The sequence below is a fragment of the Vanessa cardui genome, chromosome 10 (genome assembly GCF_905220365.1).
Source record: "Vanessa cardui chromosome 10, ilVanCard2.1, whole genome shotgun sequence".
Classification (NCBI taxonomy): domain Eukaryota; kingdom Metazoa; phylum Arthropoda; class Insecta; order Lepidoptera; family Nymphalidae; genus Vanessa; species Vanessa cardui.
The window spans coordinates 5757652-5777600 of NC_061132.1; the positions used below are offsets into that span (position 1 = coordinate 5757652).

At 30.5% G+C, this 19949-nt stretch overlaps 3 protein-coding genes across 4 annotated transcripts in view; 2 read left to right on the forward strand and 1 right to left on the reverse strand.

Moving 5' to 3' along the window:
- LOC124532994 (rabphilin-3A) overlaps positions 1-7652 on the forward strand; it is a 74781-nt gene extending 67129 nt beyond the window's left edge. For both annotated transcript variants that reach the window (XM_047108141.1, XM_047108140.1), the window contains exons 6-9: positions 5920-6265; positions 6356-6500; positions 6588-6821; positions 7189-7652. In XM_047108141.1, the coding sequence (XP_046964097.1) occupies positions 5920-6265; positions 6356-6500; positions 6588-6821; positions 7189-7486 (1023 nt within the window). In that variant the 3' untranslated portion in view covers positions 7487-7652. The remainder of the gene's footprint in view (positions 1-5919; positions 6266-6355; positions 6501-6587; positions 6822-7188) is intronic.
- Positions 7653-9335: 1683 nt separating this feature from the next.
- Positions 9336-14672, forward strand: LOC124532979 (SH3 domain-containing protein Dlish). Its single transcript, XM_047108119.1, has 7 exons — positions 9336-9531; positions 9879-10072; positions 10463-10650; positions 11079-11245; positions 11800-11898; positions 12460-12620; positions 13437-14672. Exons 1-7 carry the CDS (start codon positions 9483-9485, stop codon positions 13599-13601), a joined length of 1023 nt encoding a protein of 340 aa, XP_046964075.1. The 5' UTR covers positions 9336-9482; the 3' UTR covers positions 13602-14672.
- On the reverse strand, positions 14668-16610 carry LOC124532980 (28S ribosomal protein S15, mitochondrial). The gene is made up of 5 exons (XM_047108120.1): positions 16308-16610; positions 16071-16204; positions 15783-15856; positions 15434-15555; positions 14668-15022 (listed from the first exon to the last, which is right to left on the reverse strand). The coding sequence occupies exons 1-5, from the start codon at positions 16493-16495 to the stop codon at positions 14719-14721; spliced, it is 822 nt and encodes a 273-aa protein (XP_046964076.1). The 5' UTR covers positions 16496-16610; the 3' UTR covers positions 14668-14718.
- Between the last annotated feature and the right edge of the window lie 3339 nt (positions 16611-19949).

Genomic DNA, 19949 nt, shown 5'->3' on the forward strand with positions numbered 1-19949 from the left:
GTTCTTATTGAATTGGATAATATTTTATTGATGATAACTGAAACTTGGTTAATTACTGTCCTTTTATATTCATTTGAAATGTTTTTTTTTATGGTATAGGTTGGCGGACGAGCATATGGGCCACCTGATAGTACGAGGTCACCATCACCCATAGACAATGACGCTGTAAGAAATATTAACTCTTCCTTACGTCTTAAATGTGCCACCAACCTTGGGATATAAGATGTTATGTCCTTTGTGCCTGGAGTTACACTGGCTCACACTGGTTTTAGTGAATGGTCGATTGTAATATACACACATATATACATATATAAATATAGAATAATGTATTTTTCGTAAAAAATAAATAAGTTTTCAAAGGTCACTGAATGTAACACAAATCAGTGGTCACTAAGCTGGAACTATCGAAGCATATAATTAAAACATATATTATTAGACTGTACTATATATAAATCTAAACGTTCTATGTGGCTATATGTATACAACGATATTAATAGTATTTATTTCTCATCAGCTTATTTATGATTTAGATCAGGGCCGGATTTAGGAAAGAAAATAATTGCTCTGACCCTGAAGCCTCTACAAGAAAGTGGTCTCAATTTATATTAATATTATAAATGTGAAAGTAACTCGACAGAGTAAGACATATCTGTCGCTCTTTCACAGCCAAACCACTGAACCGAATTTGATGAAACTTGGTCACCTGATGGTAAGTGGTCACCATCACCTATAGACAATGACGCTGTAAGAAATATTAACTATTCCTTACATCGTCAATGCGCCACCAACCTTGGGAACTAAGATGTTATGTCCTGTGCCTGTATTTAAACTGGCTCACTTACCCTTCAAACCGGAACACAACAATACTGAGTACTTTTATTTGGCGGTAGAATAACTGGTGAGTGGGTGGTACCTATCCAGACGGGCTTGCACAAAGCCCTACCACCAAGTATTGGTATTAGTATGAAGCAAACTTGAACTCCTAGAAAAGACTTATGCTACTCTTTTAGCCTAACACACGATAAACACCTAAACGCGATCGAAACCGCGGGCGAAAACTAATATAAAATATAAAGATAAGAGATAAAATAGAACTCTCAAAGAAAAAAAAACGTTCACCTTCACTAAGTACGTACGTTCTAAAAACATTTTCAATTTGACATTGTTTTTATTTGTATGAATTGGAAATATTTTTTCACTAGACGCCTCTACGCCGTGTATAAGTCTCGTAGCTTTTAAATCCGACCCTGTCTCAGCTGAGAGAACAATATAAGTCTCTTCCCTTGGGGTTGTTTCATTGATTTAATAGGCGCTAATTAAGGTCAGTTCCATTTAACTAAGGTTACTATTGATAAGGGTAAAATGAAACAAGGGGTTCAGAGTATTAACACTAAATAATCTTTGAACTAGGCTCAGGTATGATATACCTTGGGATTATTTACACTTCACCCATTTAATAAAGTTTCACGTTACAGATTAAGGGATGGTAATACATACAAGAAAATTGTGCCATCTTTTTAAACATACCATGACGTCACACCAACGTTACTTGAAAACCGTAATTAAAAAAATTAAAATTAATTACAGCAACTTGAGCACCAACGCTACTTATCGATACTAGGATACCTCCAAACTTGAATAAATACCGACTAGAAGAATCGAGATGTGCCAGAACCCAGTGGTTAAAACGCGTACATCATAACCGATGATTGCGGGTTCATACCCAAACAAGCATAACCAAATTTTCACTTACTTAATATATGTTCATCACGTGCTCGATGTTGAAGGAAAACATCGTGAGGAAACCTACATGTGAGTAATTTCAACAAAATTCTGTCACATGTAAATGTGGGTACATTGGAGCAACGTAGTGGAATATATTCCTAACCTTCTCCTTAAAAGGAGAGAAAGTCTTAGCCCAGGATTTGCAATATAGTAACAGTACTATAGAAGAGTTTTTTACGTTTTAACACGACACAATTAAAAGAGTACAAACTAAAGGAGCGCGTTAAGTTTATGATATCCAGTCTAATCGTAATCTGTGATGTACACATTCCTTTATTTAAATGATTTGTAAAAATAAAATTTATTTTTAATGACCTTCGCCTTAGGCATAATGGATGCCTTTAGATCATCCAAAATTAGATTTATCGCTTAGCTTTGATAGATAAAAATAACCGCAACAACCTCCAGAGTTGAAATTCTTCAATAAAGTGTTTAAAATGTCATTGAAATCGGGTAATATTTTGAAGGGTCAATAGCACAGTGGTTATAGGATCGCCTAGTGATGTTAAAAGTCACAGGATCGATCTTGGGTTATTAATGTCGTCACTCACCCTGCTGATTAAGCTTTAACCTTAATTAGCGGGGTCAATAAGAATATTAGTCATTCCTTATAATGGGACATTGCCTCTATATTTAAAAAATCCATACTTTAAACAATTAACAGCACTTGGCTTTAAATATAATTAATTGTTGACGAACACATACATTCTATCCAATGCACCTCTAGCACACAAACGCTCTTTTTACGATTATTTTAAGTTTTACAATTGAATATTTTAGAACGTTTTCTGGGATCCTTTTGTAAAAACGTACACGCTTCACGCTTCAAGTCTCACTACATAAACTACGATGTGTTCATGAGTAGCGCTTCAATACCTAATTATATCACGACCACGCTGCAGGCGACGCTTAAGAGGACAATATGTGTATAGTGAATAACATAATTCGCCGCTATTGACGCTAATATCTCTCGTATAAAGTGTTAGCAAACTTGCACTGGCTACCGTATTATATTACCTATATAATGTTGTTTAGATTTTCGAGACGTAATCTCCTATTTAGCTTACATACTACCCATCGCATTTGTTTATTTGTTATTAAACCAAACCATTGCTTAAATCGTGTTATATTTTTTATCTTTAAAGCTACCAAACCGAATAAATATTGTCTCTCTCTCAGTTATCAATAACATAGACCCATTATGTACCCATTCGCTGATTTACCCATCAACTTATACACTCATCCTCCTGGGCTAGGCTGGGTTGATACCCACCCTATTTACAGACTCTTCATTAGGTATATCTATAAAAATACTATAATATTACAAAACGAATATCTGTAGGCTCACTCTCGAATAGTTTCGATACAAACGCTCAACCCCTATTTCCTCTCTTAGGGGTAAAATTTCGAAAATTCCTTCCATAATAAATCTCTATTCAAAGCGATCCTACTCACCAAATATCAAGGCCCTAACATTATAAGATTACTTTCGGCGATGATGAATCAGTCAGTCAGATCTTGTTAATTTATATATGTCTATAGAATACATTCACTTGGTGGTAGGGCTTTGTGCAAACCACTCATAAAATATTCTACCGCCAAACAACAGTAGGTATTTGGTATTTTTGTGTTCCGATTTGAACGATGAATGAGGCAGTGTAACTAAAGGCACAAGAGACATCTTAGTTTCCAAGGTTGGTGGCGCATTGGCGATTAAAGGAATGGTTAATATTTCTTACAGAAACAGTGACCACTTACCATCAAGTGGCCCATATGCCCATCCATCAACCAATAGCATAAAAAAGAAGATAGATAAGTAACTACGCCTATACTCCAGCCACATTCGATCTGGAATTTTAGTAAACAAACCATGTGTCATCATAATTAGGGTTGATACACTCTTAATAAAAAATAATTATCATTATAAGTACAACTATTTTCATTATAGCACAATTTCCTGTTTAAACACAAAAAATTTAATTTAATACAGAATCCAAAAATTTTATTTAGCCGGTCAATACATAATTTATATGAAAATTAGCTTAAAATAAAAGTTTAAAATTTTTTAATTACCACTATAATATTACTACAAAACTAACAACCCTATATTTTAATACTGACGTAAAGAAATCACAGGTTTGTAACATTTGGAGTGTTTTTTAAGCAATTGGCAGATTTAGGAAGATATATAATAGCGATACAGGCTCTTCGTAATTGGTGGTGTATATTTTTAGTCGTATTATAATGGTAGTATAACCACAACAGGTTAAGAATGTTAACATTACACACAACGTTTCATTACACATAGATTAAAAAAAAAGACATCTTGTTTTGGCTAGCATAAATATAGCACTAAAATCACTGTTTCAAATTAATCTTAATGAGTCCTGTCGTTTGGGAGGCGAAGTTAATAAAGCGAATTATATAACTACTTACAAGGTAATTTCTGATATCATTTTAAAATTGGAGGTATTATTTTTGAGATCTACATTATTCCAGATGATCATAAGTATTATAATTATAACCAAGAATGCGCTTAGTCCTTTGTCTTAAATATTTTATTATTAATCATCAAATTTAATTTTTATTAACATCAAAAATAATTGTTGTACATATTTCTAAAATGTTTTGAGCATCTGCCTGACGTTGGTTGCTAAGCAACGCTTTGTTATTAAACATTCCACATCGAATTTGGCTGGAGTATAGATATTTCACTCATTTTAAAAATAAACTTTTTATGACGCAATTTTATGATTTTGTAATTAGTATTCGTGCGATAACATCTATTGAAATTCCCTGACTGTAATTTGAAGTTTAGAAGCTACAGTTCTATTGTTTTCAAAAGCAAGAAGTCTACATTGCTTTGAGTACTGATTAATACAATCAGTGTCAAGCTTAGCGATCACTCAACTCGTATTCACTAATATATCATACGTCGCATGTCTTATTCCTTTGCGATTTCTTAAATATAATATATTATCCGAATAACAGATTCAAATTGCGAAGCGTAAATAATAAATTAATTTATAAAAAGGCGTAAAAGTTATTTTCTCTTCATTTTGATAACAATTCAAAACATGTTAAAAAAATCTGAAGTAACAAAAATTAATGAAGTCTAAATAGAAATACAAAACTCAAAATCATTCTACGGTTCTATTTTATCCCAAATAAATATGTAGATATTTAAATTTCTACGAACTATGCCTATAAGAAAATTTATATCTACATTAATTTCAAATAATTTATCTGAAGAAATTATGCTTTCATACACTCTCGTCTTGTTACTTCTCGTCGAAAATAAATTATATTTCTTTTTTAAAATGAAATTAATGGTAAAACTTTATTCTAAAAAAACAGCTAGATATTAGTGTTTCGGGAATATTTTATTAATAAATAGAAAGTAATTGTTATAAAATAATATATTCATTAAAAAACAGTTTAATATTATAATATCCTCAGTAGAACCTTATTTTTTAAATATTACCCATGTATCTAATAAAATAGAAATTATTATCTATAAAATGTGTGATATGATAAAGAAAATGCACAAAGTTATTTCACGGTCTGTTCTCGTAGATACCTACAGTTATTACTTGATATCCTTACCTAATTGGTTTTATAGCGTTCCCGCAGAGATAAATTGAAATGTTATTATTCTATTTGCTTCAATCATATAAAAGTTTTATCAACGCAACTTTGAAAATAATACGTCACAACTTCTTTGCGTTCGACTTTTGTTATATGTTTATATTTCATGTTAATTATTAAAAATGAATGTATAACCTCAAAAAAATTCTAAACCATTCATTTGATTGTTATGAATCTTTTCAAAGTTGGTTATGTGCATAAAAAATCCTGGCTCAAAATAAAACCGTTATTTTATCGGTAGGAAGCCGGGATGGGTACTTAGGAAATTATCAATTTATATTGTAGTTTTAAAAGATCGCAACTGACACTGTAAGAATATGAACAATATAAATAATATTCACAAGTTATCACATAGTTAATGTGCTAGCAAACACGAGTTATAAGTTAAGAGTATATAGTTATTAGCAGTTGACAATATCAGGCAGTGTTTAGGGGCGACCTCTTTCAATCGACTACAATATTTAACCGTTAAAAATATATTTACAGGATCATGAATGGAACGAAACGGACATCCTATCTCACGGCGTCAGCGGTTTAAGTCTTCACAGAACCGATAGCCTCACCCAAAGACCTTTAGGTCTAAAACGAACTAGCAGTAAAGGCAGCGCATATAGCATCCGAAGCATAAGAAAAGAAATGCCAAAAACAATGACGCAAATAGAAAGGCCACCCACGATTCCGGACGCAGGATTTGGCACGCTAGAAATCAAGTTGTCCTACGATAACGGTACATCGTCAGTGGCAGTAACGATTTTAAGAGCAAGAGGACTGATTGGAATGGACATGACTGGTCTCTCTGACCCATTCTGTAGACTCGAAATATTGCCACGAGGTAAGTTTCGATTGCAGTGCAAGATTCTAGAAAATTATCTGTCATCATAATATGACATATGTCAAAAACTGTATTGCTTTTTTTTTGTAGAAGGTTCGTATTCGAACAGACTCAGGACTAAGACGGTGCATAAAACGAAAAATCCTGAATTCAATGAGACACTACATTTCTTTGGTATAACAGAATCGGATTTGGACACCAAATGCTTAGAAATAGTTTTATTTGACGACGATAGGTAATATATTTCTATTTATTTTTATAATAATAATTAGTTTAAGTACCTAGTGATTTTGTGTACTTATCGTTACAAATATATCTTTAGATATGGCTGCGACGAAATGGGTTCAGCCACAGTCTCTCTAAGAGAATGTTTGAAGTGTCCCTCACAACTTCGACTAGCGCTATCCGGTGCTTCAGGCTCCGAGCCCACTGGACCTAGATTATTGCTAGCGTTGTGCTACAGTACGAAAAAAAGAGCGCTTGTTACTACGGTCTGTAGAGGCGCCGAACTGCCGCCGCAAGACAGCAACGGATATTCAGATCCTTTCGTTAAATTGTAAGTACTTGAATTTATCTTATGTATGGTACTTTTATATCATTATAATTATTTGTTTCTTTTTTTGTTGAAATTTAATAAAAAATTTGGATGTTTAATTTTTTTCATAACCAATTATTACCTACCTATAAAGTAAAAAAAATAACGACATATATTTTTACTGATTTTTTGTGTCATACTGATTATTTATTAATTAATTATTACCGTTGCTAGTGTAAACAGAATTAAGTTAAAAAATATGGTACCTATATTAAAGGTATTTAAAGGTGTGTCGATTACAATAACTTTTACTATAAGGTTATCCAATTACTGAAAATTTTCAACATGTGATATATTTAATTTGATTTATTAATTTTTTTGCACGCAGACATTTAGATCCAGATCCTTACCACAAAAAACATAAGACTTCCATTAAATGGCGCAACTTGAATCCGATTTGGAATGAAGAATTCCTTTTTGAGACTCGACCAACCGAGCTTTCCCGGCAAAATTTAACATTGACAGTTTGGGATAAGGACTACGGAAAGCCAAACGATTTTCTAGGAAGCTTAGTGCTCGGAGCGAGCAGTAAGGGAAGGCGATTAAAACACTGGATGGACTGCATAAAATTTCCTGATCATCGACATGAACAATGGCACTCGTTAACCGATACTCAACATTTGTAATGCTGTTCTTAAAAGACTATAGTTACATTAATCGATACACTTGCATAATCGATAATATCGTACTCTGGTTTCTCTATATATTAGTGCATTAGTCTGTAGTCTATAACCTTATCTTAACATTATGTGTCAATTGATGTTTTAAAGATTTTATTTAAAAAAAAATAAACAAAAACAAAACGCACAACATGTAATGTACTATCTGAAAATAGGCTGACGACAAGATAATAATTGCATGAAAAATAAGCTTGTAAACAAATGTAGATATGGACAATAGAATTATTTAATTACACTAAATATTTTTATGCTATTTCTTAACGAAAAAAGTTTAAATAAATAAAACCGTAAAAATGTTGCTTATGTAATAAATATTAGAATATATAGAAAGATGTTGAATTAAACATTATTAATTTATAAAATTAGGCACCAAAAGCCTGGCCAAGATTAATGTTTTTAAAGTCTATATTGTAGTAATAATAAGAGAGTTTTGTATTATATTTTCAAATGTGCCAAAGCTAATTTATCTTTACGTTAATTGTTACTGTTATTGCTGCCTTTGAAATGTGTAAGTAAATGTTTAAAAGTGTCGAAAAAATTACAAATATATTTTTTTCAAAGTACATTTTTATTTTATTTTAATTTCCTTACTTTCATATAAATAATGTAAAAACGAAACGCGGCTACCGTTTTGTCTGTGTGAGAACATTGATATTCAAGATGTCAAATAATACATGTTCTTTAATACCTTATAATATGTTTGATAAATTATTAGGGAAGATGCGATTCTTTTATTTTTGTGTTTATTTGAAAGAACTCCATATTGAATAAACCACAAGTATATTAAAAATTAGAACGATGTAAATTACTTCTAAAAATGCGGTTTCAAATTGTCAATTTAAGTTTTCTCACGAAAACGGAACTATTTGTCGTATGACGTCACTCCTATCTGTCACTGGCCCACTGATGAGTACTTGTCCTCACTAGCTTTTATACTTATGCATTTTTTCTCGATCTTTGAGACATATTTGTGAAAATTTAAAACAAACTATGGATACTCCGAAATAATCCCGTGTTTACGTATGTTTTATGCTAAGATGTAAACTTGAACAATATTTTCAAATAAATTGTCTGTTTTGACGAACCCAAATTCCAAACAAAAAGTTCAATGTTTTTCAACTATAATCTCCAATAAGTAGTCATAACAGGAGTGACGTCACTGAACGCTATATTAGTGTTTTGAACGACGTTCCATTTCACTTTGCTTTAATTCATAATTATTGGTAAAAAACCAAAATTATATCAAATATAAACCTTTACCTTTCTTTTATATTTTTTTAACATTTTAATAGCAAATTTTAATAAATATTATATTTGCATGATCCCTATTAATCCTGGTACAATAACATAGAATACGATTGAATAAAAAAAATTAAAAAGGGAACGTATTATTACAAAATCCTATTTGAGTATTTTTTTATCTCTATCACATTTAAAAAAAAAGTTTTTAAGTTTACATATCCAAAACTTTAGTCACTTTTAAATTTATCACAACATAGTATACCGATTTATTTTTTGAAAGTTAAATGATTTTAAAAGAATTAAAATTAAAATAATATATTTTTCGTAATTATACGAGATAAAAATATGTACTTTTATTTCTACTTTTTTTCTTTTTTTATGAAATTTCAACACGATTATATTTTTATGATTGTTTTTAGTGTATGTATATTGAAGATTATATTTCATTTATTACTTATTTTTCTAAATAAATCAATACATCGAAAAAAGAAATCGATGTATCGTATGACTCGAACGTAAAAACTTTCATTAATTCTCGGTTATTATGAGTTTCGATTCGATTGCTGAACATCCCTACCTTAGTAACACAGAAACATCGTGTGAAATACTTTTGTTTAATTATTTCGCTAAATTTATTTTTTGATATTAGAACATTTGGTTCATTTTTTTAAGAGAATATGGTATAATTTTTAAATAAACGATGGCATTTTTATGTCCTGTGAGGATAAGAAGGGGAAAAAAGAAGAAATGTAAGTTACAACGAGCTTTTTATGAGAAAACTTTGCAAGTCAATGACCTCAAACTTTCTACATAATTATAAATAAAACTAGTAAAATCACCTTGTTTCGCCTAACTTATACCTGTCGTTTCATGTAAGACCAAAGAATCAAAACTATTTGTTGATATGTATTGGGATTTTGGGTTATTAGAAAACTAAATTTGAAGTCTCCTACTATCGTGTTTTTTCTAATGTAGTAAAAAAAAAAAAAAAAAAAACAAAAATAATTTGTCATAAAAATAAATATTGAGTGGAATATACTAAATTAGTATAAAACTTTTCACGTCATTATTCATCTATCATAATAATTTATTTCAGCGAGCAGTGGCGACTCGGATAAGGAACTCTCTAGACCTGGATCCGGCTTAAGTCCTGGCATGGGCCGCATTACAGGCTCTGCTAGTATAGAGACATTAGTGAGAGTTGGTATAGAAAAGGAACATGGCCTAAGCCCTGACTCCAAGATGGTGGTGCTACACGATTTTGCGCCTTGTGTTGATGATGAACTTGAGGTAAGGTCATACTACCTAATTAGCATTATATATTCAATGCTTTTTTAAGATATGAGTTTTGCTAAACAAAGATATATTTTGGACATGTCCACCTGTGAAGGACACATACAAATCCACTCTAAATTTTTTCATAATCTATAAACAAGACCATAAAATCCAACACAACCAAGAGTCACCAGGTCTAACGGCTTTAGGTATTTTCCGAGTCATGCTTTGATAGCACACCCACTATTTACAAGTTGCTTCTGTGAATTAAGTCATTGATACCAATCCTTGATTTCACACAAGGCTGTAAAAATTAAGACATGAGAATAAATTATAACAAATAAATATGTCCATTAATATAGATTAACAGCATTGAAAATGGTTTTAATATTTACATATTTTAAGGTGAAAAGGGGACAAATTGTTAATGTGCTGTATAGAGAAAACGATTGGGTATATGTGATAGTAACTGAATCTCGGAGAGAAGGCTTCATTCCACATTCATATTGTGCACCTTGTGATCATCACGATTTGAAGAAAAAGCTGCCCCGGAGTCGTTCACCAACTGACTTAGCGCATAGAGATGTTTCACAGTAAGTTACAATACTTAAATTTAAATTATACCATAAAATTTTTTTTATTTATAACAAGAGTAAGTAATAGTTACTGTTGTTATATAGTTATAGTTTCGAGGACTAGCAAACTGTATAGAAGACTTATTAATTATTATATGTATTATAATGTAGGTGTGTGTCGAGTACTTTTACACACAGATGGAAACAAAAGTTTAGAAGAAGCAAATTAAAATTAAGCATTATCTTATTTCTTAAAAGAAAAGCTTCCATAAATTTTAATGACAAAACTTGGAATTTGAATCCAGAACCTCAGCGACTGCATTATTAGAAACAACTTTTTTGAATTCTACATATTTATGGAAGAAGGCAAACAGTTTTGTTTAAATTCTCATTACTCAATATTTGTTTTCAAAGTGTTTTGAAATAATTGTAATATTCATATTTAGGCTCTCCTTATCTGATGGTGCAACAAATGATGGTCACTCGGAACTCGGCAGTGAAGGTGAAGCGTGTCCCTTCAGCAAAGACCCATCTGGACGTTATGTCGTACTTTACACATTCACTGCAAGAGATGAGAATGATGTTGATGTTGAAAGAGGAGAATTTGTTACAGGTAATTCAACTTGAGGTTATTTCCTTACTTCCTTTCCTTAAAAATATATATTGTTTAAATAACACAAGTTAACTTGTTATTATGTTATATATAAATATGAATGTTGGAATATCCATTTCAATTTAATAAATTTTGATACCATTCAAATGATTACCGAACATGTATATTTCATAAGAGCAGACACATATTTGCTCATTTGATTGTAACATGTTCGCGTAATAATTTACATACTTATAATTACCATTTCATTATTTAATTATACCACAAATTTTACATAAGATATTTTTAAAGTTTTCCTCTATTTTAAGTGTGAAAACACTTGTATCAGATTTGTACAAACAAAAAAAGCATACTGTTCAATCAATAGCTCTGATGATTGGTAAAAACACAGGCCGGAGAGTCTATTTGACTTAACTAATAATATTTATATGGAATATATTGAAAAATGAAATGTGCAATAACTTTTCTTAATATGTAAATTTTTCTGTCTAATAAAATCTATCTGTCTTTTATGGAATTAAATAATATAAATATTTATTAATTTTATTTTTTAGTTTTAAACAGAGAAGATCCAGATTGGTATTGGATAGTCAGAAGTGATGGTCAAGAAGGTTTTATTCCCTCTGGCTTCGTTTATCCTGCTGTTGTACAACGTAAGACCTATCTCATATACTCTATACTCTATCTATCTCAGATACTATATCTAAATGTTCATGTACTACCCAGTCTCAAATCATACAACATTTTTATCAGGAATAGAGTTCTGATAGTATCATATAAAATATATTGGTGTGTTACATACATTAACATTAGATTATCTACATATGCTCAGATAGAATTACAAACCCACCTGAGAGCATGGTTCAAGTATTTTGATGATTTTTGATAGTATAGGGGAGAGATGGCTCATGAATGTAACTGCGAATTTGATTAATGGGAAAGTCTAAGTTTGAACCTTAAATTCTCTTCAATTAGGGCCCAGTATATCCTTTTATTTGGTAATTGGATCTACATGTCTCACAGTATTCTTGTAAGAATTAATAAATTAATAAAAAAATTGATCCCTGTCTTTGTCGCCCAAAATATTGCTACAAAATAATTATTTCTGCACTTGCAAAGTTAACAATTAATAGATGTTTCTTGTGTAATTCTTATATAATATATTAAGTAAATGTAATATATATATCAAATATGTTGTATATTTTATTTTATAGCACCACAGCAAGATACAACACAGGGACTCCATTCACCTCCAACGACAAATTCAAATAACACAATGATATCAAACAACAACAACAGTATCAACAATTCAACACAACAAGACAACGATGGAAGGTATCATGGAACTGAATTAGTCATGCTCTATGATTATAAGGTGAGGAATAATTTCAAAATTATATCATATTTCACCCTCAAACCATTGTCAGGAATATAACAAACAATAAAAAAGAGTTAATGTCTATGTAGAACTGAGATGTTAGAACGCGTACATCTTAACCAATGATAGCGGGTTCAAACCCAGGCAAGCACCACTATATATATGTGCTTAATTTGTGTTTATAATTCATCTCAAGCTCGGCAGTGAAGGAAAACATCGTGAGGAAAACTGCATGTGTCTAATTTCATCGAAATTCTGCCACATGTGCATTCCACCAACCCGCATTGGAACAGTGTGGTGGAATATGTTCCAAACCTTCTCCTTAATTGAAGATTAGGCCCTATTCCAGCATTCCCAGCAGTGGGAAATTTATAGGCTGTTACTTTACTTTATGTCTTTGACTAAATTTTTAAATCTCATCATCTTTGAATGTTGGTAAATTGATAATTGTTTTACCAAATACATGAAGGATAACTACATAGGATTATGACAGGTTTAAGTTAGGGATAGGGTTAACATACTGTAGGCCTGATAGTAAATAGTATATAATGATTTTTCGTTAATTAAATAATAACTTAATGCTTATGATGAGAGTTCTTGGATTATAGTTATATAAGCTAAGGCTTAAGGCAGTGTTTATATTTGATTAAGGAAACGTAGTAATATAATAAATTAGTTTTTGATCAATAACAATTGAATATTTAATCTTTAATATCCCTTCTTTGTGTCTTACTTAAAGCCAGTTGTTAGGCCAAGGCCAAGGCCAAGATTGATATTTTTTTAATTACATTTATATAAAAAAAACGTTTTCAGGCACAAGCTCCAGATGATTTATCAGTAAAAAGAGGGGAATGGGTGTACGCAGACCTGACTCAACAGACCGTGGAGGGCTGGCTGTGGGCCCATGCGCCCAAGTCGCGGCGCTCGGGCTTCATCCCCACCGCCTACGCACGTGCGCCCCACACCACCGCGCTATAGCGACAACACCCCCCCCCCTCCCCCTTCCTCCAAACACATCCAATCCATACATGCAATCTACATATATTCTATAAAGTTGTAGTTTGCATGTATAATTACTTTTTTAAGAAAATTATAAAAATATAATTGATGGCTATGGAAGCGGAAAGAAAACATCAATTAATTTGGCAAACTGTACAGTGCTGCCTTTTTTATAATAGTCACTATGGACTAACTAAGCGAGTCATTTAATGATTTTTTTTTAATATTGTTTCTATGTATGTATAGTGTATTTTAATAATTAATAAGCCATTCCTTCAGTCTTTACATTGTTGAGGAAAAGAGATGGAAAGCGAATTTGTATTTTTATAGCCCAGAAAAGAAAAAGGTTTTATAAGTAAAAAAAAGTTTTTTTTTTAAATTTAATTTATATAATTTTGATTTTCAACTATTTTATTTGGAGGCAACACCGGCTTTCCAAGATTCCGTGCACATCTCCAAATGAATATCCATGCGTTAACGTAACAACGCCCCTATACACCTCACTTGTTATGTTATGCACAATTATATATTAAAACTTACTTCGCTTCCCTTCTCTTTAATGACACTGTATATTAATTCTAAAAGTTTGAGTAAAGTTAGGTGAACTGTTAAGTTGTCAATTATTTAAAATTAAATTAAAAATTGGCCTCTTTCTAGTTACTATTTATATAATATGCACAATTATTATGTTTTTTGGAGATCTGATCAAGTAAAAATGTTACAGAACTAATTTTAATTAAAAAAAATATGCTTTATTATTGTAGTATCTACTAAATGTAGACTTATTTACATATTAAGATAATACACTGTTCATTTATTTTAAAATGTTCAGCATACTAGGCATAGGCGCCAAATATATTCGACATATTAAATTTGTACATGTTTATTCGTAAGTTTTTCTTAGTATTTAGGTATAAAATATACCTTTAAGGTTTTGATTGAAAAGAATTTATGTAAATTGTCCGTCCAACATGACTGATACATTCTATGATTATATTTTGGGTAATTTTAAAAATAAGATTTAGTTTAAAATAAAAGATTTTCATAGTTTATTGACTTTTATTTCCTAAACAAAATATTTGTAAACTTTAACTATTTAGTCTAAGAGGATGTTTCTCTTCTTTTTCCTAGCTTCTTGTTTGATTTCATCTTTTATTCTCCAATCCTCTAATTGTTCTTCGACTTTCTTGATATCTTGGTCCGAAACAGTTACAGGAAGTTGTAATTCCATCTGCTCGCTTTTTATGAACTTCAGCGCTTCAAGTTTCTGTTTGAGAAAAGGTCCCTGTTGACTTTCTAACAAATTCCTGTAGTCTGCGAGTTTGTTTTGACGTATATCCTCGCAATGCATTTCAGTTAACTTGCGTAATGATTCTTTACGTGATAATTTGTAATATGTCCTAAAAATCAATATATTTTATGAGAAATTAAAGAACCAAATGGAATGGAGAAAATAAATAATATAATGGCCCAGTGGTAATCGAAAATCTGCCACATGTGAGTTCCACCAACCCCACAATACAAGAGTGTGGTGGAATATGTTCCAAACCCACTCCTTAATGGAAAAGGCCTTATTCCAGCAGTGAGAAATTTACAGGCTGTTCCTTTACTTTACTTTTACTTTTAGGTTAATAAAAAAATTAAGATTGTTACTTAGTATTCCTCTCAGTGAAATATTGTTATTTAAAAGTTAGTAGCATCAGTTTGTTTTGTTTATTCATACACATCAATAAAAATATACAATATCAGTTTTAATTAAGCAAAAAGTGATAAGATTTTTATAAGTCTTTGTATATAATGATATATCTTACTCTGGATGTGCTTTGTATTCAAGATTCAGTTTTTCTAGCAGCCATTCAAACTTCTTATAGTCATACTGCCTTAAGAATTTCAATAACTTTTTTCTTTTATCTATCAATTCTTGAACTGTTTGCTGGAAAAAACATTAAGAGATTATATTACAGGTTTGTATGATTTAAACTTTGGTTAAAGACAATTTCATGTGCCATTTCACACTCAGAAATTAATTTTCAAAATGAAGTGATTCATTTTGAACTATATTTACAGATATTTTATGTATTAACAATCATGAATTATCTTTAGAAGTGTACACTCATGCTTTTTGATAAATATTTATATAAAACGAAGTAAATATTTTACCTTAGCTTTAACATTACGAGGAAATTTTTCCATTGTGTCTTGCAGACAGCGGATGTGTCCGGTGATTCTTGCAACTGAAATAATCGCAAATAAAATTAGTTTATTTTTTTAACAATTCAGTGGTTTTTTTTTAAGTGTTATAAAAGATAATGTCAGTTGATATGAAAACAGAATGCTTATGTGTTCTGTGCATTTATTTAGTTAGTTTTTTTAACTAAAATGTAATGTTTATGTAAGATGTGTTAGAAATAAGGAAACTTGTTGATTTTTTTTAATCAAAATAGTTACTTCTTGTTTCAGCTGTGTTTTCATCATACTGATGTCTTCGTACTCTGTTTATCAATTCTTTCTTAACAAGAGCATTGTATTCCTTCTTTCCAAGATGTTCAACGGAGAAAATCTTTTTTACTGATTCTGGAGCACTAAAACAAACATACTCATTAATAATTTCGTTCAGTATAAAGTTATATTTAGGAAAATAATAAAAATATGTCATGTAATAATAAATTGTTTATTAATACATACTCTTTTAATTCATCACTTAACGCATACACTTCAGGGATAGCATTCGAAGGGATATTTGGGAGAGCTTCTAAATCACCCGATCTTTCTTGCTTATAGGCAGGTACGTATTCCGGTCTAACCCATTTTATGTTAACCAATTGCTTTACACCACGAGATGGAATAATCGAAGTCGTGAGACGACGTAACATTATATCTACAATAAATTTGTTATTGCTTAATACTTATATTATAACCTTACAATTCTTTAATAAAGTTATAATTGACAACGACATTGACAAATGTATATTGACAGACAGATCAGGTGTCTGTACTGTCAGTGGACCCATTCCAGGCAACACTTTAACGGGGTAACACAACGATTCAACGGTAAATTACTGCTAGCATTCTTGCCATCATTCCACGTGATCATCATTTATTAACAAAGTATTCATAATTTATATGATTAGGGACTTGATGTTTATAATTTTTAGATTTTTTGTCTACCAAAACTATGTAACAATACAGATTTTAATAGAGTGCGGCTCACATGACAATATTTTTTATGTATCAACAACTGTTTTATATTTTCTTGTAACACATTTAATTTATAAATTTAAAACGTTCGATTGTCATTCAAAGTTTAAACCTCATAAATTTTAAATTGTTGATATTATTTTTATTGAAAATAGCGAAGAAATTGTTATCAATCAAAAGATGAGAAATTTAATGATATTAGTTCATGAATTAGGGAACACAAATATGTCTATCATCATGTCATATCACTATTTTTGAGTTATGTTCATTACTAACTTAATCTTTGAATTTTAATAATAATTTATTAACATAAGAATTAACAACATTAAATGCTTAAATATATATACAAATATGAACTAAAACTAGTTACTGGATAAATCTTGACCGCGTGGAATGGTGGCAAGAATGCTAACAGCATTTCCCCGTTGAATCGCAATTCCGATCCTCTGGGCAAAAAACGAACCAGCCCTCCTGTCACCAGTGGAGGCAATGAGGCGAGGTGTTATACTTTTAATGAAGCTTTTTGCACCACTACTCCAAGGGTCAAGCGTTTCGACAGCAAATGGAACAAAAAAGTAATTAGATATTACACGAATATTTAGTTCTTTTTTTGGCTTCAGCTTTTTCCGCAGCGGCACCGGCTCTTAACATTGTTTCTCGAATATGAGATGGCGCCAGTGTGTCAACACATGTAGCGTCCCACACAAGGGCCCGACCTCGTTCCCAGGGAACCAATGTTAATCCATCATGTCTCTTACCATCATCACGACTAATTCCACGAGGCTCAGTAAGAGCCGGATAACGTCGATGGTGGCAAGAGCCCTTTTTATTATGTCATTAAGAGTACCGTGGCGGAAAAGCCTACCTGAACTCCTTGGGCAAGAGAGACCATGTAAACCGAAAGAGTCCACCTCCTTTCCACACGGGCATCTGTGCTCAGAACACAGAGGTGTTCCCAGTAACATTCATTATCTAAAAGTGTCCCAAGATTTTTAGAGGGTAATGAATTCAACCAGTGACTAGACTCTTTAGATGATTATATGATGTATAAAGATGTATTTTACAGCATAATATACTGGGTACTTGGTAGATTAAAGTATCAAAATTTATAAGATGTGGACGTATTTTGATCTGGTTCACAGTGAAACTATGATAAACTGATACACTATACAAACTTCTGGAAGAAAAAGAAATAAAGCACACACTATATTTTTTTTTTCCACGTCATTTTCTTTATTAATAAATTTAACATTCATAACAATATAAAATCCGCTGTTTTCGACATTTTATCGCACAAAAGCATTACTACAATAACTTTTAGCTTTGAGGATTGAATTTAAAATATTAGATACAATGTTATCACAACTCATTTTTTTTTAATTAAAATGTTTTTTTTTTTCATTTCAATACTCTTTGCTGTAACAAATATTTGATTGACTGTAATAAAAAAATATATTAGTATGAAAAATATGACTATAATGATAGTTATTTATATGAAATAGGTTTATTATAAATTAAACAACAAAAAATGTTTTCATAAACACTCTTTATTATTGCTTTTAGATTATGAACTTCAAACTTAGAAACACTTATAATCTTACAGCAGATTTTGTACTAAATGTGTACATTCTATGACTGATTTTTACACTATTTTTTTTATAAATTAAATATTTTATGGTAAATACATGTTTTAAATATCAAACAATGACATAAAATAATAAAAACTAAACAATCGAAAAGTAACGCAAAACAATAATTTGCAAATTTAATTTGCATTTATTTAATTTTATCGAAATAATAATATAATTTCTCTTCATTTATATTACTGATGACATGTGCAAAGTAATTCTTAATTAAAGAATTTGTACAGTATTTTTCAGATCAGTTATTGTATATTTAAATTTCTGAAATTTGTAATAAAAGATTAATGAATATTTGACAAATTTTGAGTTCTAATAACACACACCATTCCATAATATTTAGAAAAGTTTTTTACAATATTTAATCGGAATAATAAATAGAAATATAATTGCAAAACATTATAACATTCCATAAAAGTAATAGGGCGTTTTCCCACTAGGGAATAATCCTACACTCACTTAAGCAAGATAGTTTAGAGCTTTGCTTTGCTCTGCGGGATGGTGATTTCATAAATACATAATATCAACTAAATATGGAATGTTTATATTATATTATAAGCTTAGATGAGAATGAAATAAATATTTACAAACGAAAAAAAAGTGATTTTACATTTTAAAATTATAACAATTTATGATAAAAATATTTTCAATTAAATTTTTATACACAGATAAGTACTTCAGAGTTGAAAGTGAACGAAAGATTTATTTCCTATAAATGGAACTGGCATCAATCGTAGGTCTTAAACGATAACTAATCTGTTCCAGATAAAAAAAAAATATTGGAAATTGTTTCAAAATTTAAAACTACCCAAACCGAATAAGATTTACTAAACATTATTTTTAAAGTCTGCATCAGAGTTTTAATATGTTCGAAATTTAAATTAAATATAGAAAAAGATTAATTTTATATCTCATTCAAGATAAATAAAGGAATGCCAGCGACTGAAACATACACTATCACACTTAAATAAGTAAACTTATTAATACTGGACTTCGCTTCGTGCACATACTGTTCCTTAAAAATCTACTAAAATGTCTTTTTAATTAATAATATACGAATTTACCTATAAATGAGACGGGTTTAATAAACAATGCTCTGTCTCCCTCTTTCTAATGTTAAATCAATGGTTACAAGAAAGAGAGGTCTATGTTTAAATAAACACCACTACACAATGCATATGATTAATGTCGTAAGATGACAGTGTAGAACATGCCTTAATATATATTTAAATATAATAAAATTTGCGCCTTTGTTTTACATGCAGAAAATCGGAATTTATTTTTAAAAGTTAGATTTTTTTTATTGTTATCATGCTTGAGCTGAGGGAAAGTACCGACTAGGTTGGATATTAATTAAAAAAATATATAATAATAATAATAAATAGGAACAGCACCAAGTGTTTTCTGTTGAAAGTAGTCAATTGTTTTATTTAGTCACGCGGTTCGTTTGTACACTTTTAATATTATAATAGAAAATATTTGGTAACCA